The sequence below is a fragment of the Aedes aegypti genome, chromosome 3, assembly GCF_002204515.2.
Source record: "Aedes aegypti strain LVP_AGWG chromosome 3, AaegL5.0 Primary Assembly, whole genome shotgun sequence".
Lineage (NCBI taxonomy): Eukaryota > Metazoa > Arthropoda > Insecta > Diptera > Culicidae > Aedes > Aedes aegypti.
In genome coordinates this window covers 15560803-15583184 of record NC_035109.1, presented here as the reverse complement: position 1 = coordinate 15583184, position 22382 = coordinate 15560803, and the positions used below count along the sequence as shown (strand labels likewise).

The window sequence follows — 22382 nt, the reverse complement described above, 5'->3', positions numbered from 1 at the left end:
AATAATATAAATGCTTTCAACATAATCTCTAATAATAAATATTGAATACTTTTATCATTTTTTTTTTTTTTTTGAAAATATTCAGTTGCGTGTTTTGTACTTCCAAAACATGTTATCTGTGTTTTCAATATTTTCTGTGACTTATCATTTTGATCTTGAGAAAATCTCAAATACCAATAATTCACAAAACTCCCTTGGTATGAAAAACCTTTTATGCTTACCACAAATATTTTGTTTTTGACAATCATCATATACTGTCCATCCTAATTTTGAAATGACTATACTTGGAGGTATAAATGATAAAATAGTTCTGGAAATAGTCAAGCTTTGATAGTTATTCAGATGCATTAATATTAGATTCTTTCAACTTATGTCTGCGTCCTTCTAACGTTCTGAGTAATTATTTTTAATAGCTCTCATGTTTTTTCGCCCCCCTTTTTGGATTTTTCGCCCCCCATATTCCGTTTTACAAATTTTCACCCCTTGGACCTGAAAATCGCCCCCTGGGGGGCGAATTCACCCACTTTGGGAATCACTGGCCTAAAACCTTCTTAGTTCGGAAATCATTCTCATGATTGAAGTATAGTGATAAAAAATTTGGTATCTTCGAAAACGATGACCAACTAAAGGAGATATTTTCGCAAACAAACATATTAGCTGAGAATTGCTATTATGTGCGAAACATCAAGGAAAAAAACAATAAGAAATTGGTCTGCCTAGATCAAAACAATGGATACTTACTGTCGATTCGAGCAACAATCGCTTATTTTTTATGTAATGCTCCTTACATTTTTAGACGAACCTTAACACCATTTAGATCTTTTGTTCTTTTGAAGGGAGTGAAGAACGAAAAAACCGACAAATTGACTTATCCATCCATGAACTGAACTCCAAGGGTGAAGAACGGCTGTCAAATGAGAGTAAAATTAAATAGCCGCCAACCTAAGTCCAGAACCAGTTTTATGACTTAAACGTGGAAAAGTAAAAATTATTATTCGCAAAATTACAGGTAATAAATGCGCTTGAAAGATATTGTTTACAAGCAGTTATTTACTACGCGCTACTGCAGTGCGTTGTTGCCAGTTTAATCAGAAAATTCTACTTAATTCCCAAAATGAATGTTTTCGAGAAAATTGATTACGCCTTCACCATTGTTTGGTCGTAGTTTTGAATGGTTGTTTACTTTGTAGAACCAGCGACGCGTTGAGGTAGCAGTAAAGAGCCTTCCTTGCTGAACTCACTCGGATCAAGAATTGTGACATTTGAGCGGGCACGCTTCAGTATGCTCCCCAGGTATTCTGGCCAGCTCTAGTGTCAAAAATCTTGGACCGAGTGGATTCGGTTCTATCGGTGAATAAGACTATATGCATCAGTGATGCAGTAACTTAAACGTTATAGCCGAATAATGTTGGCTTCAAATATTCACATCTGTATAGCATGTAATAATTGGAGTCCAATATTTGACTGTCATTGGACTGAAGGACTAACTTTCGATCAGCACTAACGAAATTCTGATATTGCCAAATATAAATTTCGATCACTGTCAGATCAGAGTCACATTGTATACTAATAACTTGAATCAGAAAAAAATATTTCGATAGTTATGTTTCCATTATCAGCTGGCAAGTTTTATATAATCTTTTTGAAGACTATTTTGAAACATCTGTAGGTTTTTATTCTAAATCAAAATATTTGATGTAAGATTTTATTTTGTTTTGGTATAAATGGCTTAAGTGTGCATTATTGTACATGTACATGTATGGAAATGTATGTATTTCTGTATCTTACTTACGTGGTAGAGCTGAAAATTGAATTGAAGTCACTAAATGATTTAGTTCTGGCATGCACCTTTCGCCTCTGAAATGTTTATTCTTTATGTTGCAATTTCTTTATCAGGGTACGTTCATAAATTACGCCACGTAAAGTTTTGCCATATTCATCCTCCTCAATTTTCCTCTGTATCACACTTTTTGTATGGATTCCAATTTTTATATGAGTAGGCACGTTTCATTGTAACCCCATCCTTCCTCTTCTGTACGTGACGTAATTTATGAGTTACCCCTCACCAGCAGTTTTTTCCAACTTGTTTACATTGTAATGGGTCGGACTGCATGAAAATATATTTGATTAATCTCGAAAATAAACTTATAGAACAGCTAGATATGGACGACACACTTTCAAGAATTTTTTTGGATCCTCACCATAGACTTGAAATTTTTTGGTGAAATAAGGTTTAATTTATGGGAATACGACTATGAGTAACAAAAACGGAGCTGAATTCCAATTGTGAGATACCTTGGGCGTTAACGGGTTAAGACTACCTTGCATGTATATTCGTTTGTGAATTTTCAGTGAATGTTTTACATTTCAGAAAAGAAAACGAAATTGCTTTTATTTTGTTTCTACCAAGCCTGCCCATTTCTAATAAATTATCTCCTCAATTATTTACAAATTTCCTAACAACTAATCTGTTTTACAAAGTTGCTTACATTTTTTTATAATTTTACAGAAAATTGAAAGACTTCACTTTTGATTTCAAAAATATGCCAAATAAAATTATGTTGATTTTTTTCTACAATATAAAATATTTCGATGGTGTAAAAATAATTAATGGTGATATTTTTGAAGGCATCATACTGCTTGCGAAACTTTGAAATGATTAAAAATCAGGTTGAAAATGAATTAGGGTTTCAGTGCTAGTAATGGACCCTTTAGTAGCTGAAATTCATTCTCGACGTTTTTCCGTAATGATATCTCAGACGGATATACGTTTTGTGGAGTCTAACAACAAGATCAATGTCTTTATTTCATAGTACGCCTATGTAAAATACAAAACCATTCGATTTTTCCAGCGAAATATACATTTGAAAAACTGTTGTCCGAATGCCCCGGGAGTGTCCATAATAGGAATGTTTACAAATTTGACGTTTCCTATTATGAACCCTCCATTTGATTCCCATGTAATCCGGCTCGCTGCCGACGTACCTATTATAGACCCACCTAGACATGCTATTTATGGTCCCTCTTGTTTGGTTTCATTTACAAAACTATTCAAATATCTGTATTTATGCTCCTCAAACCAAATATTTTGCCTTAAACTGCTGACTATCAATGCAATCGAAGTCCCTCCGGTGGATTTTCATAGGAAGGTTGCTTTAAGTGTTAATTTTATGTTTCTCTTTAGGGGGTCCATAATACGCAAAGGGTCCATAACCGGCATCGACTCCCTATTCATGAAAGCGTTTCCTCGTATAGTTAAATAAGTTTGTAGGCTATGTCGAATGTTGTGTGTACGTACAATATGTTTTTCTTCGTTAGAACAAGCTGATTGCGTTATGTTTTTTCAAATCACTTTGAGTCACTTTTTGTAGAAATGCATTTGGTCACTATTTTCCCAAATCTGGTTACTTTCTTGATATCAGTTTTTGCTACCAGCTCTGCTAATGCTGTACTGGGGTTTTGTGCTAACAGCATGCTGACCTGAGAAGTAGGCTCTGTCCCAGTAGGGACGTAATGCCTGGAAGAAGAAGAATCTTAAAATCGTCCAAATATATAATATCGTTCATCAAATTTTGAAGCCGTAGAAACCATTATATGCCAAAATCAATGTATCACTCGATTTTCTTCGGCAGCATATGGGGTCGGTGTGCCAATAGCCACAAAGATGTTTGAGCGCCAAGCGTTAAATTTATGCCCTAATTTAATAATTTAATTTGTAATTGTAATTTGTAATTTGTAATTTAATAACCAAATAAGTTGAACATATTGAAATTGGGCCTTCCTTAGCCGAGTGGTTAGAGTCCACGGCTACAAAGCAAAGCCATGCTGGAGGTGTCTGGGTTCGAATCCCGGTCGGTCCAGGATCTTTTCGTAATGGAAATTTCCTTGACTTCCCTGGGCATAGAGTATCTTCGTACAGATGTGGCATGTGGCAGATGATATACGAATGCGAAAATGGCAACTTTGGCAAAGAAAGCTCTCAGTTAATAACTGTGGAAGTGCTCTTAGAACACTAAGCTGAGTAGCCGGCTCTGTCCCAGTGGGGACGTTAATGCCAAGAAGAAGAAGAAGTTGAACATATGAGTTGTGATGTTCTTTTAGCAATATGACGCCAATTATTGGCAGGTAAGTGCAGTATTTTGTGAATATGTGATTGTGTGTGTGAGGAAGTCATCTTCACTGCCATGACAGGGATTCTATCCTATATGTCCTTAAAGAACGTTTAGCTGCATTGTTATCTGATCTGTGGCATTTCATGTATGATCGTTTTATTTTTATCTCTGATGCAGAATGTAGCAGCAAACGACCAAGATGAATTATGTGGGCAAATGACATAAATATCAATTGTGTAGTTCAGTAGTTGAGTCATTGGTCTCCCAGGTGCTAAACCAAAAAAGAGTATGTGTTTTTGTGGAACTAGCATACTCTATGTCTCTGCAATCGTGTTTGTTTTGGAAAGTGTTCTCAACTCGATAGGAAGCCCGTGTCAAAACAGCTCACAATATCTTGGCATGAAAGAGACAAAATGTGCTACAAATTAGTAACATATTCCCTGCACTCCTCTTTTGTGGCATTGATACAGCATCAAAAAAGCATTTCGAATGTTTCAAACCGAAAACAGCATGTGCAGTGGAAATGCTTTTTTACAAGCATGAGATTTTGGGTAGCAGTGCTTCTGCTGATGAAAGACAGCTAAGCAATCGTACTGCTTTATAAGAGCTGCAAGCAGTTAAAATGCTGATAGCAGTCTGCTGCGTGGCTTATTCAAATGCTTGTTGGTTACCTGGGTCATGATTAGCCAGTTATTTTAAACACAAAATCAATTTGTTTAGTTGTTGTTATTCGATAATGAAGCAATGCTTACCAACACACAGAAAGATTTTGACACTTCTTCTTCTTTCTGGCGTTACGTTCTCACTGGGGCAGAGCCTGCTTCTCAGCTTAGTGTTCTTATGAGCAATTCCGCAGTTACTAACTGAGAGCTTACTATGCCAATGGCCATTTTTGCATGTGTATATCGTGTGGCAGGTACGATTATACTCTATGCCCTGGGAGGTCGAGAAAATTTTCAACCCGAAAAGATTCGCGACCGGTGGGATTCGCACCCACTGCCCTCAGCTTGCTCTTTCTGAATAGCTGCGCGTTTACCGCTACGGCTATCTGGGATTTTGTCACATTCTGTTCAAATTGTGATAAACTGTTGTTGAGAAATAAGACTGTTGCAACAAGAATAGAATTAGTCGACAATTGATTCACTGCTAGCTACCCTTGAAAAGTTGAACCAAAAGGTTCCTTACAAAGTGCAATTTTGGGACACCCTATTAGTAGGATGGTTTAATATATCGTTTTTACTCCACACCGCTCATTCGATCCTAGTTTTGATTCTGAGTATCCTCAAAAAATTTGAGCTTACTTGGATGAAAACTGAGACTGCACAAACCCTTCGAAGTTATGGAATTTCTATGGGAAAAGCAAGCAATTCATTTAATCGGCCTTAGTGTTCGTTCATGTGCTCTTGAGAGTTAGAGGTACGCTGATACGGCTACAACTTAGAACCAAACTTGATGCTGATGAATGTATGTAACAGTGTCGATGTAGCTCTAACAGCACATGGTCAAACACTATAACCGATTGTATGAATTGCTTGTTCTTCCCATAGTAATTCCCTTACAAAGTTTCAGTTGCTTGTGTTTCCCATAGTAATTATTATTTGAACTAGAATCGAATGAGCTGAAAAAACGGTTTTTCGATCCACCCTACCCCATTAGCCCTGAACATCCCCGAGAACAGCTAAAATATACTACTAACCCAGTATTCCAATATCGATCGAAGCAAGTTTTTCGCGCAAGTCATCGTAGATGCGCGGCCCGTCCGAGAAATCCACCGCAATCCAACGGGTTTCGACGCCGTACTTCTGCGAGATTTCGTCGGCCACCTTTATCAACTTGGACTCACTTCGCGAGATAAGCATTACTTTTAAGCCTTTGCGGGCTAACTCCTCGGCGTAGCACTTGCCAATGCCGTCCGTTGCGCCGGTTACCACTGTAGCAAAACAAATTCGCATGTTACAATTAAGAATTTGAGAATTCATTTGAAACTTACCGGCCCAAGCTCCATAGCGAATGGAGAGCCTCTCCCAGATGGCGTAGCTCCGAATGGTTCCCCATAGAAGGGACAGAAGCGATTCCAGGAAATTGTTGTAGGCCCACACCAGGGCTACGTACACTCCAATCCACCAGAACATTTTCTACACTCGAAACAACTCAGCGGGCTGGTAATTTGATACTGATACGGCAGAGGCGCATTCGCCTGCGAGAGCATCTACCGTACCGTACCTTGAAACGTACGGTAATTACGATAGGCCTCTCACAATCGTTCGCACGCTCAATTTTATTTCTAGTGCGATAGGTAGAAGTGTAGTGTAGTGTTCCAAAACGACCTATGAACTTTTGCTTTCAGAGTTGTGTTACGGAATATCATTCGAATCGGAACGTATATTTCCGGATTGGTGAATCGACGTCTTGCTTACTCAATCATTCAGGTATCACTAGCATATGAAAGCTTCCTAACTTCATTTCACATGTTACGCCAGATATTCTCTCTCTGTGGCAGGTTGGTGGATGGCATGCATAATGCTTTCTACTACTTACCTACCTGACGCGCATGTTGAGCGCGATCAATAGTTCTATTAGGGGTTGTCCATAAAGTGCATCATCACGCTATTAGGAGGAGAATTTGAATATTTCATATAAAAAGTGTGACATATGGGGAGTGGAAGGAGGCAAAAATTATCAATTTTTGCGTACGTACTCAATGTACGCCCCTTTACTGCCCATAAACGCATGTCAGTCCCATGTTTGCTGGATTTCCTATTCATATGGGACAATTATGCGTTTATGAGCAGTTTATGTCTATCGCACATTCACAGATGATCAAGATTTCGATTAGATGTGTGTTATTTAGATTTGAGTGATCCAAACAAACTTGAAACAATCGAGAGCAAGCATCTTAACAGTTCGGCCGTTTCGCTGTTGTATTTCGATCAGCGGAAGGAGAAACAACACACTTGATTTGTACAGCTATCGATGGCGCGAAAGCCAGAATAATGTGTAGCATTTGAATGTGCGACCTCAACGGGCTTAAAATAAAACCGCTTTTATGTTCAACTTTCTGCGGAAGAGAACAGCCATACTGGTTTTGAGGCTTCAGAAAGCTACTCGTATATCAAGGTGAAATGAACTGCATATGACAGATCGAATTTGAGGAACAAGTTTTATAGTCACTTTTCAATTCAACGCTTTCTTACATTTCATAAAATAATGTTTAGCCGTAATGATTTAATTAAAGGGTGTCCGAAAACGATGTATGAAGTGATTTAATATTGTTTCACTCTAATATGACAGTATGCTTCCAAATAAAGATCAAGTTAGTGCCCAAAAAACATGAATTGGAGCGGGCTGGGAAAATACTGGATTCTTTCCCGATGGATTCGATGTTGGGTCAATCGCTTCCAATCGCCCAAACTTTAAGTGGCTTTATCGGTTGTTGTAAGACAATTTTGAGGATTTTGCGATGTTCGGTGTTGATTAAGGCTAATGTACTTTGTTTTTTTTTGATTCTGATTCCATTTTTGTTCATGATTCAAAGAATTTATTCATCTATTTATTCGTTTGTATTTATATACAAATATTCAGAATATTTTTTTGTTCACATTACACACATTTCTCCTTATTCAAGAAAAAATAAACAAGTGTAAGTTTGAGAAGTAGAAAAATTTCTTATAGCAATTTTGATGAAAATTGTCAAGTTCAAAGCTATTCCTGTTATTATTTACTGTTGTACGTTGAAGTTTACGTGTGCAAATTGAAATTTAAACTGCAAAAAGAAACCACGTGCTCCGGTGGGGATCGAACCCACGACTCCCTATTCGCTAGATGGGCGCTTCAACCTACAAGCTGCAGAGCCCGTTTAACGACCCCGACGCTCGGAGGCGAAGTGAACTCGATTACACCAAAGCAAATGGTATCATCATTTCTCAGTCAAATAAATTATGCTCAGAAGACGTCATTTTCATATCTATCATCAAGCCCAAGGCTGGTGGATAGGAGAAGTGGTCACTGGAAGGCAACTGATTTTTTCTCTTACTTTCAGAGCTTGAGCTCTAACTTATCCAATTCGAAGTTTTGAATCAGGATTCCAATACTTCTTACAGAAAGCTTAAACACTCAAACATATTGGATTCAAAATTTCAGAGCTGACATACAAAATTCAAATTGCTCGTATTTCAGCATAACTCACTATTTTTTAATGAAATTTTGAGGAATGCTTCACTTTTAGTTGTAGTTTCATAAGTGATGGGAAGGTTTAGCTCCGGAGTATTGTGGACAAAGTTATTCCAGAACATCTCTGGGTCAGGTAGGGTAAAAATCTCATAAACTTCCTTTTAGAACTCATTTATAATTTGGAAACGAAATGTTTTCATACAAAATGTGAACAGACTCGTTATTTGTAATAAGTAACGAAGGCTTAGAATATTTTTTAAATTTATTATTAACCTAAAGTAAGACTGAAGAATATTCTGGAATTTTGCCATATTCAACATAGGTTCATGAGTTTTTTTAACGATCGATGTCTACGTTTGTAGGTTTACAGCACTCACTAACCCTTAATAGACAGGTCCACAACTTTTGACAAGAAATTGGATATTGGAAGTCACCCAAATCGTCCTGGAATTCAGGTCCTTATGATCTACCAAATCTACTACAGTCTATACTAGCTCAATTCTCTTGAAACTTTCTCGTTCCTCTCCATTAAGCTTCATATGGCTGAAAGAGTGTACTGCTATGAACATTGATAATCTCAAAGTCTTCAGAACGTACTGAAGTTAGTGGGCATCAATTTCTATACGCAAGTTAACTTATTATTCAAATAAAATGTTTTTAACATATCCATACTTTATCACAAATCTCCTTTATAGTTAAAAATAATTGTTTCCAAGATTATTGGTTGTACTACCTACCTTTACCTTACCTTGCTGGCTACAGCGTAGCGTCACGCCATTGCCGGGCGTATTGTAGAGCTCCATCTTCGTCGGTCTTGGGCGAAACTTCTCCAGTTGCCCCGAACGTTTAGGGTCGCCAGGTCCTCTTCCACTGCGTACAGCCAGCGTATTCTTGGTCTTCCCCGAAGCCGCCGACCTCTACCTGGTTCTGAATATTATTTTCTCAATTCTTTCTTCCGACATTCGACCAGCCCACTGAAGTCTGCCGTATTTTACACGCTACCTCAGCACCTACACCACCATGCCTGACTCTATCTCTACCTGCAACCATGTACTTCGTTTTGGTAGAATTAATGGTCAGGCCTATCCTCGCTGTCTCCCTCTTCAGAGGCACGAAGGCCTCTTCCACTGACCTGCGATCGATTCCAATTAGGTCTCTATCGTCCGCAAAGCCAAAGAGCATGTGCGACCTTGTGATAATAGTGCCATTTCTCTGCACGCCAGATCTCCTAATAGCATCCTCGAGTGCAATGTTGAACAGTAAATTCGAAAGTGCGTCTCCCTGCTTCAATCCGTCTAACGTCACGAACGAGGTTGACACCTCGTCTGCGATCCGAACACTTGATTTCGAACCATCCAGCGTAGCACGTGTCAGCCTAATTAGTTTCGCCGGAAACCCATTTTCAGACATTATCTGCCAAAGCTCATTTCTTTTCACTGAGTCGTACGCCGCCTTGAAATCAATAAACAGATGGTGAGTCTGCAAGTTATACTCCCGGAATTTGTATAGGATCATTCTCAAGCTAAACATCTGGTCCGTTGTCGAACGGCCCTCACGAAAACCAGCTTGGTATTCGCCGACGAAGGACTCCTAGAGCGGTCTCAGTCTGTTAAACAGGATGCGCGACAGAATTTTGTACGCTGAATTCAGCAGGGTAATTCCTCTGTAATTGTCACACTCCAGTCTGCGCCTTTTCTTGTAGATAGGGCGGATGAGGCCATTCAACCAGCCGGTGGGCAATTCTTCGTCCTCCCATACCTTCAAAAGTACTCGGTGGATCGACTGGTAAAGCTGCTCGCTTCCGTGCTTGAGAAGCTCGACCGCGATCTCGTCTTTCCCAGCAGCCTTACAGTTCTTCACCTCGCTAATAGCCTTTTTAACCTCTCCTATGGTCGATGGGTCCACAGCTTGATCGTCATCATCTATGTTCATCATGTTCCTCGCTACATTTCCATTTTCACCACTCAACAATTGCTGAAAGTGCTCCTTCCACCTGGCAGCCATCGCCGTTTTATCGGTTAGCAAATTCCCTTCTCGATCGTTGCACATGTCGGATCGTTGCACATGGCGTTGCACACTGGTACGGTATTGTGCCGTGCACCATTGACCGTTGCATATAATCTCCGCATATCATTCCGGTTCATGCTTTCTTTAGCGTCAGCTACCACACTTTCTTCGTGCTGCCTTTTCTTTCTGCGGTGGATTCGCTTTTCTTCGACTCTCGCTGCCCTGTACCGCTCTCTGTTCTGTCGGGTACCGCTCACAAGCATGCGACTTCTGGCGACATTCTTCATGTCTGTCACTCTCTGACACTCTTCATCGAACCAGTCGTTACGTCTTCGTCGTTGACTTCCCGCGCCGTTGTTGTCACAGCTTCGTGGATGGGGTCCCACAGGCTGTCGACGTCTCCAGCAACGTTGATTTTTCCCAACTGCTCGTCTAGTTGCTGACGGTACTGCGCAGCTACCCCATCAATCAACAAGCGTTGTATGTTGAAGCGCAGCGTTCTGTTGGTTGTGGAACTCGTGACGCTGGATAATCGCGCCCGAATTTCAGCTACAACGAGATAATGATCGGAGTCGATATAAGGGCCTCGGAAGGTCCTGACATCCATGACATCTGAGAAATGTAGGTACTGCTGATTACCATCCCTCTAGCAGCAGCGAAGGTTACTAGTCGCAGGCCATTATCATTGGTAACGGAATGAAGGCTTTCCGTTCCAATGACGGGTCGGAAGAAATCTTCTTTCCCGATCTGCGCATTTGCGTCGCCGATGACTATCTTGACGTCTTGTTTTGGCCACTCTCCTCAGGCCTTATCCAGGCTCTCATAGAACTCATTCTTCATGTCATCGGGGTCATCGTTCGTTGGCGCATATATGCTGATCAGGCTGTAGTTGAAGAACTTGCCCTTCATTCTCAACACACAGATTCGGTCGCTTACCGGTTTCTACCGAATAATTCGCTTCATCTGCTTCCCAATCACTATGAAGCCAACTCCACGTTCTGCTCTGTCGCCACCGCTGTAGTAGATGTGGTACTTGAATGAAATGTTGGCGATGGGGTCCACCGCTCGGAATTCGCGTTCTCCGGTTCTCGGCCAGCGTATTTCCTGGATAGCTGCCACGTTCACGCCGACATTCCGCAGTTCACGACCCAGGAGCCCAACACGCGCGGGTTCACTCAAAGTTCTCACGATCCAAGATCCAACTTTTCAATCGTTGTTTTTTATTCGTTGCCGGGTCTGTTGCCGTAAAATCAATCCGTTTGCTCTACTTTTGCCTTTCTTGGTTGGTGAAAAGTCTTCGATAGGCCACCTAACCAGGGTTCCCGAGCAAAGTTGGGTAACAAAATGATAACAAGTTGTGTTATCCGACAACAAGCATTTGATAACATAGTTTGTTATAATTTTGGTTGAATAAGCAGGCAACATAACAAACGTGATAACAAAACTTTATACTAAAGATATCATATAGATAACTCATTGTGTTATCATTTGAAACACATTGATAACAAGTTTTGTTATCCAGCGAATTTCCCTCATTGATAACTCATTATGTTATCATTTAGTTATACAGATCGAATTATGATAACAAACATTTGACGTCATTCACCCGTCGGTTGCAACCTCGATCTGACAGCTCAAAATTCGTTGATAACAAGAGTATTCGTATTGATAACAAAAAATAACAAAATGAAATCATGCTGTACATCTTGTTATCACTTTGTTATGCGGTTGTTATTCGACTTTGCTCGGGTTGCGCTACTTACATCGTGCTAGAGGGGCTGCCTCCTCGGTGCTGACACGATACAGCAATGTCCGCTTGAGTTATTGAAATTATCCATATTAATAAAATCATACCACTCTATACAAACTGTTACAAGTTAATTTATTTGCTAAATAACGCAAACTGCAAACACTCTTGATACTGTCACACAATTACAAATTCCCGGTACACGAAAAGGGACAAAACCAATAGGTAAGTCAGATAGTATCCAATCGTCAGGCATTTGATTGTAAAGGAAGTGTTGAAAAAGGATTGAAGTTATTGGGAAAGGAAAATAATACGATTTTTCACACAACGTTGAGATCTGTGGAATGCGTTGCTGAAGATGTAACTCAACCCACGAACCTATATTCTCCAGCATCAAGGTTGGCTGGTTTGATCAATTCTTCATATCTAAAGCTTCAATTTCTACTAGCTTCACATGGTGCTTCTTTCCTCGTCAGAAAAAGTTGAAGAGTGACATTTTTCTGAAGATTTGTTCTATGCTTACTATGATGAAAATTTAAAATTTTGCTGTTTCCAACGCCGTCCACATCACAACAATTTTTTTCTTAGCAACGCAAGCTAGGGTTTCGTTCTACTTCGTCGTAAGAGCTACTATTCGTCGTATCAAACTTAAAATGTTCCACTACGGCGGATAGTCCAACTTACCTGCAACATAGATTCATTTTCCAAATGTAATTTTGTGAAAGCTTTTATGATTCGTCCACCTGTACACCAAAAATGCAATAAACCTACTGTATTTCGATAAATAACTTCAGTTCAATTATCCACTTTACACTTTTTCACCGAAATCGAATGGACGAATACGATTTGAGAGAAATGCTTAGCGATCGACATCAGTCACACCACTTTCCAACACAAGTTTCTTCCCGCCCCCGTGGGTGACTTACTTCGCCGGGCAATCACACGCCGTAAAACATCAATAAATCACCACATTTTACGAAATTTCCTCAACCGCCGCGTATAATTGAGAATGTAAACAAAGTTCAATCCGTCGCACTGAGAAAAAAAAAGCTTGTGCGCATCAATGTGTGCGCGACGCTCGACGTAAAAATACGGTTCCTTTGATTGTATTGTTTTCGCTGTACTGTGAGCAAATGCCATAATTGTACGGTCAAAAGGAATTGTGCTCATATGTTTGGGCTGAATTTTGATGACGAACAATGAATTTTGAAGGAAAATAGTATATTCCATCATGCTGAAGGAATGGAGGGAAATGCCAGTAGATCTATATATTCTAGTAAAACATTTTATTATAGCGTTGATATGTTGTGTTTTAACCACTCAATACATCACAGTGAGCCGTAAGTTGTGAGTCGAATCTGGAAACTGATTGCGACGGAGTTGAAAACGATACGACGGATTGAGAATACGGTAAGATGCATTTTCTTTGCATTATTTCCAAAAAGAGATCAAGATTTATCAAAAGCCGTTTTCATTCCATAAAAAAAGATTGGAAATCGGTTGAGCTGTTCAAAAGATATGATTTTTTTTTTTGAACATTACAAATCTAATGCGCTGAGATCTACAGTGTGTGCCGATGAAAAATGACTGATTTTTTATTTTCAAAAAAATATATCTCAAAAACTAAAAAACATACATCGCTGAAAATTTTACAGTATACGTAAAATTTTCTGAACTTTTAAGAAAAAAATGAGAGCAGCAATAGCCTCTTTGGTCCCGAGGCCTTCAAAACACGAAAAAACGGAAACTATTGAGTTTTTTCATGTAAAAAACACAATTTTTGTGAAATTTTATATTTTTCCCGAAATATCAAAATTTTTAGCCTTCATTTCGTCCAAAAAGATTGAAAATCGGTCAAACGGTTCAAAAGTTATAATTTTTTTTAAATAAAAATTTTGCAAAATCGCGATTTTTCTGGTCACCCTATTTTGTCCCCTAATCAAAAAATCAAAAAATACGTGTATCCTTATTTCGGATAAGGAACAAAATAAGTTGCAAATTTGCACGGAATTCGTAGACCCATTAGATCGGTTTTTCATGGAATGGCTGTATAACGAAATCACCTGGAGGCTCTGTATGTGCAACATTGCACTTATAAGATGTCGCGAAAAGGCCTTCTACGTACAAAAGTGGAGGCGATATGCGTGCATATATTATGTGATGAATAATAACATACAGAGAGTCGTTTAAGCTGGAAACTTGATAGATTGACCATTCTCTGATGGTAACCAATCGAATATGTTTTCAGTGCAAGCTTTCAATCCTCTTGAAATTATTGTTTGGAAACGCTCTGACAATTTTCGAAAATTCTTTTGAAGTAGCAGCTAGGCTGCATAGGTTGTGCAGCAGCCTTTGGCTTTTGACGGTATAAATAGTCATATTTCAAAAAAGTCAATAAAATCCCATCCAAAAAAAAAACTCCTGGATCAAGATTGAAACCAGTCGGGTCTTGGTTGATAACAAGCTAGGTTGAATTCCGATCAGTTTCGAATGAAGAAGAATTTCATTCATTGAGTCCTAGAATTATTTATTCAGCCGAGAAGCATTTCTTTTTATCAGATCTTTTGTCCAAATAAGTTGCTTTCCAAAGGTGTTGTCACCATCGTCACATATAGGCCTATGAAACCTCGGGATCCAACATAACGCGAGTGTTTAAAAGCTCAATTGCTCGCCTTTCCTAAATGTACAAGCAACGTTCCACCCACGTTGCGGTGTTGCAAAAGAAGCCTAGAACTGCAAACCACGAGGCAAACAATCGGTACCATCCTCTCGACGCTAGAAGTGTACACAGACATCCACTTCCATTCAATCTTCATGCGATGGGCAGAAGGCAAATAGCATCATCGGTATATTAGCGCACCAAAAAGGATTGAAGCCTCCGAGTGCGCTGGAGCACTATAGTGCTTATAGATTTTTATTTACATTTAAATTTATAAATTAATTCCACGAAAATGCAAAATACATGTCGCCACTTTCGGCGAAAGTTTTCGATTTATTTGCCTTGTGGTTTGGGTTGTGTATGACGATAAGGGAGAGGGGTAGGCTTCCGACGAGGGAAAAAGGATTTGTTTGTCAAGCCGCGAAAGTTCATAATTTTAGGTTCATGTACCGAAGTGCGAGTGCGGATGAAGATAATATTTGGATGGGAACACGCGTGTAGACATGGTAAATCCTTTGATAATGAAGTGATACAGTGAAGTGAGCATAGGAATGTTGCCGAACACGAGTACTGCAAAACTCGATGAAGCGATTCCATACTTTTATGAAATAGTGTATGTATATGTGGGGTATTCCTTAGCCGAGTGGTTAGATACAGCGGCTATAAAGCATGATAAAGGTGTCTAGGTTCAATTCCCGGTCGGTCCAGGATCTTTTAGTATTGGAAATTTCCTTGAATTCCCTGGGCATAAAGTATCATCGTACCTGTCACACGATATACGAATGCGAAAATGGCAAAATTGCCAAAGAAAGCTCTCAGTTAATAACTGTGGAAGTGCTCTTAGAACACTACGCTGAGTAGCCGGCTCTGTCCCAGTGGGGACGTTATTGCTACGAAGAAGAAGAAGAAGATATAAATAACTGTGAAAGTGTTTCTAGAACAGTAATTTGAGAAACAGGAAATGTCAAAAAAAAATTTTCTTTTATTTGTTTTCACAGCTTTGAGTATTCATGTTGATAAATAACTTAATTGAAACACTTTCAATATGGAAATCATCTAATTTTTACGTACATAAATATAGCATTTAGTTATTCTCATTACTAACGCGAGTCTTCATTTGCGTTTCATTTCAGCTCATACAACCTGGACGAACATCTATTCACCGAGAATCCTAATCTGGAGGTCCTACAAATCCGCTGGCATCCAGCATCACCCACTGATTCCCACATTTTGGCTCTCCTGTCGGACAACTCGATTCGGTAGGTGTACTATTCATCTAGCTCACTCTCACTCCTGGCTTGGAGTTGTATGTTCTGTTAATTTATAAGACACATCCCGGAATTGCCCGTGTCCCAGTCGTCACAGTGATAGACTAATAGAATACACCGTCATCGTACAACGCTTTGAATAGATCATAGGCACAACACTACTCGAAAGCGATTTCAACTTGTTTGCTCTAGGAAAGCCTACAGCACATCACCAGCCCAGCCAGCAGCTAGTCAGCCATTCTCAACCAGGCAATCCTTTTTCTCATTATTCCCCTTCGTTTTCTAGTCTGTCACGCTTGACCTAACCTCAAAAACCCGTCCAACCGCGGTCAACATCACCACCATCGTCGTCCTCGTCCTTGTCCTGAGCACCGTTCTGGTGGTGGTTTTCTTCGTTGTCATTTGCGCCCTCTCGTATTTTTCAATAACCTGTCCGCGTCTACTGGCCACAGAACAGGGCCAAAAAACCGACAACCATACATTAGGCCGCGACAAGAACAACGTCGTCAAGTGGTTCGCAGCGAGAACCCGAAATCATCGTCTGCAGGGCTGGTAGCGACTGTCTTGAAAACAGAATCTTTGAAGACCTCTTACTTGTAAAAGGAGACTAAACAAGTACATAAAAAAACAGAAGTAACAAGTAGGAGTTTGGTCACCAATAATAAAAAAACGAGATAAATTAACATGAACGGGAGATAAGAATTTGCTCATACAACATGATCATTTAACCCTTTGGGGCCTGATTTTTTCCAAGAACTATTATACAGATTTTTGAACGCATTTCAATAGTCTTGGTGCTCAAAATGCTAAACATAACAAGAAATGATGACAAATATTTTTTTGGGAGGTGCTAGGTCTTCCAAACTGCTCTTGAGTTCATAACTTGAAGTCTATGCTTGTAATAACAACCTTGTTCATCATACAAGGTGATGAACTGTAATCTACCGTATATTCTGAACCTTCTGAGTGTTCAGCAAATATTATCAGATCATTTCGAATGTTCTAGATTATTTAACTTGTCGGGATGTTCAGTACATAAGATCTACAACGCGATGAGAGTCAGGATTTAGTGGTAATAAATTAATAACCACGAAACGAAGCACTTCCAAAACATGGTGTATTCGACAAAGTTTGCAGTCATAATTAGCGATATCTATTGGGAAGCATCCATAAATTATGTCACGTAAAAATATACTATTTTCAACCCTCCTGCTTTTCACCTTTTGTTTGAGAACAATTTGTGAAAACGTCAGTAGAGTCTAAATGCGTAAACGAGTAGAAACACGTTTTGAATATATGTGTTTGTCGACGAATCTTCTTCTTTTTTCTTGGCATATCGTTCCCACTGGGAGGAAGCTGGCTTCTCAGCTTAGTGTTAGTTTAGCACTTCCACATTTATTACCTGAGGTCTTTCTCAGCTAATAACCTTTTTGCATGGATATATCGTGTGGCAGGCGTGCGCCCATACTCTGTGCCCAAGGAAGTCAAGACTCTTTCCTTTACGAAAAGATCCGGTAATCGTCATACAAATCTCGAGCTCTACTTCTTTTTTGCAATCGTGCAACACGACTATCCATGTAGAGGCGTCACTACTGTACTGTCACAGACAAACAGACGTAACACTCTTGAGAAGCTCATGGTACATGCGTTTAACGATGAATTTTAATTTCATTTGACCGACGCGATCGTTCCACCAGAGGCGCTAGTGTTCGACCGCTTTGACTTTTGATAGTGTACACGTTGCTGAATGATGCGAACAAAACTTACAGGCAATTCGTGTAGTAGTGTGCGTGTTAGGCAAACGTCATCTAAAAATCCATCATGGCAGACAGTGCTTCGCGCGGTTCTTGCAACAGATGGCAGTGTGGACTATAAGACTATCCATGAGGACACTTCGCGATTGGGTTGACAGCTCAAAGTGCAAGCACAGTGAACACTAAACTTACCGAAATTTCGTTAAGCGTCATCAGTGCTTACCAATCTCCTTTGTTCCCCAAGCGATGATTGTCAAAAATTCATGGTAAACAAAGAAAATTAGCTGATCACAGCTGTCTCATGGATTGCCTTATTGTCAGTTAAGCACTTGGTAAACTCTTTGCCATGACATGAAAAGGCATGTGAAGCAGCGAATTTCTTGACATAATAGGTATGTATTACCAAGTACGAACAACAATTGTATTTACAAAAGGCATTTTAAGCTACTTTTATACTAATTATTCTATTTGTCAAACTTCTGCATGATCAGGATGTTCTAGGTTGCCAAGTAGGACATTAAGGCATACACCTAAAATTTTTCCCTGACAGGGAAGTATATTTGCAAGGACTTTTCCGAAGACAGTAAATTTGATTCATTGGTTCTTTTTATACAGCCATTTTCCGACTGCGGTCATAAATGACCGTGCCGGCCCCAAAGGGAAAACTTTGATCATTTTAGCGAGAAAAGTTACTGGAACAAGGGTAGACCTGAAGTTCTGAACTCCAGGGTAAATTGGAGGGCCTGGAATATCACCAACGTTCCTTGAACATTCAGTGAACATGGTAGATTATATAACTTCACTCAGTTTAGAAGGAAATATTTCTGGAAAAATAGTAGACCTGAAGTTCTGAAGTCCTGGGGAAATTTTGAAGGATCTGCAATACCTCAATCGTTCCTCGAAACAGCATATTGATCCATGAGAAGGTTCAGTCAACATAGTAGATTATATAACTTCACTTAGTTTAGAAAGAAAAAATACTGGAACAAGGGAAGACCTGTAGTTCTGAACTTCAGGGTAATTTGGAGGGCCTCGAATACTCCAAACGTTCCTTGAAATATCTTTTTGATTCGTGAGAAAGCTCAGTGAACATTAAATAACTTCATCGTTTAGTAAGAAAAATTACTAGAACAATTGTAGATCTGAATTTCTGAACTCCGGGGTAATCTGGGTGACTCGGAATACCCCAAACGTTCCTTGAAACAGCTAATTGATCCGCGAGAAAATTCAGTGAACATGTTAGATTTTATAACTTCACTCAGTTTAGCGAGATAAATTACTTGAACAAGTGCAGACCTGAAGTTCTGACTCCAGGGTAATTTGGAGGGCCTGGAATATCCCAAACGTTCCTTGAAAGAGCTTATTGATCCATGAGATGGTTTAGTGAGCATGTTAGATTATATAACTTCACTCAGTTTAGTGAGATAAATTACTGAAACAAATGTAAACCTGAAGTTACGAACACTAGGGTAATTTGGAGGGCCTAGAATATCCCAAACGTTCCTTGAATTAGCCTATTGATCCGTGACAAGGTTCAGTAAACTTGGTAAGTTATATATCTTTACTCAGTTTAGCAAGAAAAAATACTGGAATAAGTGTAGACCTGAAGTTCTGAACTCCAAGGTAATTTGGAGCACCTATAATATCCCAAACGTTCCTTGAAACAGCTTATTGATGCATGAGAAGGTTTAGTCAACAGGAAAGATTTTATAAATTCACTCAGTTTAGCGAGATAAATTTCTGGAATAAGTGTAGCCCTGAAGTTCTGAACTCCAGGGTAATTTGGAGGGCCCGGAATCTTCCAAACGTTCTTTTAAACATCCTATTGCTACGTGCGAAAGTTCAGTGAACATGGTAGATTATATAACTTCAATCAGTTTAGCAAGAAATACTACTGGAATAAATGTAGACATGAAATTCAGATTTCCAGGGTAATTTGGAGGACCTGGAATACCTCAAACGTTTCTTGAAGTAGCCTTTTAATCCGTGACAAGGTTCAGTAAACATTGTAGATTTTATAACTTCACTCAGTTTAGCGATAATAACTACTGGAACAAGTTTAGACCTGAAGTTTTGAACTCCAGGGTAATTTGGAGGGCTTGGAATATCCCAAACGTTCCTTGAAATAGCTCTTGAGATTCTCAGAGGTTGGTAGATTCTATTTGAATTTGTAATGTTATTGTTTTTAACCCAAACAATTACTGTTACGGTTGTAGATTTCAAAGAGTGTGCTTCAGGGCAGTTTGGACGTCCTAGAACATCCCAGGACATAGCAAAGCAAGTGAAATAGTGTTTTCGTTAAAAGAGTAATTCTGTATTATCTAGCCTGAACATCATTTATGTTCACAAACAGCATTTCACGCTTCGTATGTACTTATAGTTCAATTTTCCAAACTTCAGGATGTTCAGGATGTTCTAGGTTGTCAATTAGGTCATAAAGGCATATACTTCATCTTTTTCTCTGATAAAAGAGTATATTTGGGACAACTTTGCCGAAGACAGTATATACATTTGTTCATTGGTTCTTTTTTTACAGCCTTTTTTGTACTGCGGTCATATATGACCGTGCCGGCCCCAAAGGGTTAATGTCTAGTCTAAGAATTAAGGCACTACTTTTGTATTTTTAATAAGATCAAATGCCCTATTTTGTATTTTTATCTTACTTTTTGTCATTGACCGTCCATCCTCCAAAACTTTCTTTATTATTTATTTGGTTCTACACAGAGGATAGCACGAGCGCGAGAAAACGGTGTAAGGGTCTATGAAAAAATATGAAGAGAAAGCCTGGGATATTCTCTGAGAAAATTTAGCATAGTATAGTAGGGTCGGAGTACTCAAGAATTTCCTGGAGCAAATTGAGCTGAATTCTTCTAAGTATGAATTGAAAAATTGCTGGCAGAATTCGTGAAGAAATCTTCAGATGAATTTCTAAAGGGATTCCTGAAGAAGTCTCCACTAGAAGAATTTCAGGTGCTTTTGCTCGAGCAATCTAAGAATGAATTCGTGACTGACATGCTAAATAGTCACGTAATAGTATCAGAAGGTTTCTCTGGAGCCTCTAGAATTTGCACCGCAAACAGAAAAAAGAAATAAGTGAATATAGAAACCATGTTGGTCAAAACAGACTTTAGAGATGTACCATTAAAACTAGTCTTTTTAGAGACTTGCATTAAAATAATGACTAAGTCTGTAAAAAGGAACCTGCTACCAGCCCTGTCGTCCCCGAAAAAGCAATAATAATCAACTCAAGCTCAAAATCCTCACACCGGCAGCTGCCCGAACGAAAAAAGCTCTCTTTGCCAACCGCTGACCTCTGACCTCCGTGTTTCATTTTCTCGTTTTTCGCAGCGTCTACGATGTGGACTCGCTGCGGCATGTGTGGCGTGTGGGTCCTTCGCCAGGACTTGTTAACGGTGGCCACCCGGCCTCTTCATCATCGCCATCCCCAGGACACCACCACAGCACGTCCGCGAAGCTGGCCTATCTGAGCAGCCTCGGCGACACGGCCGTTGATTTTGACATTGCACCGCCACGTGTGGTTTCGGCGACGGTCAACGGCAGCGACGATACGACGGCACTCTCCAGCAGCAGGACCACCATGGTCAACATGATGCGGGACAATCTGAGCATTTCTTCTCCAGTGACTACGGTTCGTATTAGAAGGCTAGATGAGTTGAGGTCCAATGCTAGGAAAAGGGAGGAAATGTGTTTGCTTTGGAAATATTTTGCCGGTTGAAGAAGATTATGGGATTAGAAGATTGGGATTTTGGAGACGTAACTGAAAATGATTTGTTATGTTTGAGCTCTTCTGCCACAGGGTGGATTTTTTAGTGCTCTCTCGCAGTTGAAATCCTGCTGGTCAGGATTTTCTGATGTACGAGCTTCTTGATTTTGAACTTGCTTCACCAGCTTTGATTACTAATGGTGGGTAGAATAGCGGCTTCAGAGGCACATTCCCCACCAATTGGGAGATTTGATCATCTACCTTATTTAGGGGCCTTCCTTAGCCGAGTGGTTAGAATCCGCGGCTAAAAAGCGAAGCCATGCTGAAGGTGTCTGGGTTCGATTCCCGGTCAGTCCAGGATTTTTTCCTAATGGTAATTTCCTTGATTTCCCTGGGCATAAAGTATCATCGTACCTGCCTCACGATATACAAATGCGAATATGGCAACTTTGGCAAAGAAATATCTCAGTTAATAACTGTGGAACTGCTCATTGAACACTAAGCTAAGAAGCAGGCTCTGTCCCAGTGAGGACGTAATGTTAAGAATAAGAAAAATCGGCCTGATTTTTGCCTTTCTAGCAAAATAATTGATCCATTCGATTTTTTATGCATGTAGTATTTAGCTTTCGCTTGAGGTAAAAATGTCTAATATTGGACTATTTTTGCGACGCACCCACCATTTACGTAAAAAAGCCAAGAAACGTTGGGCAGGCCCCGTGAGATTGCTGATCTGCTTTGTCTTTTCACTAGGTCATAGTTTTACAAACTGTGGGTCGTGATCTCCAGAGGAGTCGTGCGATAATTAAAAGGATTAATCCCAATTACTTGTTTTTTGCCTACGTTTCTTAATGCCTCTTAGTAACTTGTGCACAAAGTTAATTATGTTTTGAGAAAAGATTTGTCAAGTCCTCCTCTACCCATATTCGCATAACAAGCCCATG

The 22382-nt window shown here is 39.6% G+C and overlaps 2 protein-coding genes across 2 annotated transcripts in view; one reads left to right on the top strand and one right to left on the bottom strand.

Moving 5' to 3' along the window:
• Positions 1–22382, bottom strand: part of LOC5568049 (very-long-chain 3-oxoacyl-CoA reductase) — a 39439-nt gene that overhangs the window by 8658 nt on the left and 8399 nt on the right. Inside the window, exons 2-3 of the mRNA XM_001651935.2 lie at positions 6103–6719; positions 5809–6042 (exon numbers count right to left, since the gene is read on the bottom strand). Coding sequence (XP_001651985.1) covers positions 5809–6042; positions 6103–6244 — 376 coding nt within the window. The 5' untranslated portion in view covers positions 6245–6719. The remainder of the gene's footprint in view (positions 1–5808; positions 6043–6102; positions 6720–22382) is intronic.
• LOC5568050 (nuclear pore complex protein Nup88) overlaps positions 1–22382 on the top strand; it is a 274497-nt gene that overhangs the window by 243761 nt on the left and 8354 nt on the right. Inside the window, exons 3-4 of the mRNA XM_021854340.1 lie at positions 15829–15954; positions 21066–21366. Coding sequence (XP_021710032.1) covers positions 15829–15954; positions 21066–21366 — 427 coding nt within the window. The remainder of the gene's footprint in view (positions 1–15828; positions 15955–21065; positions 21367–22382) is intronic.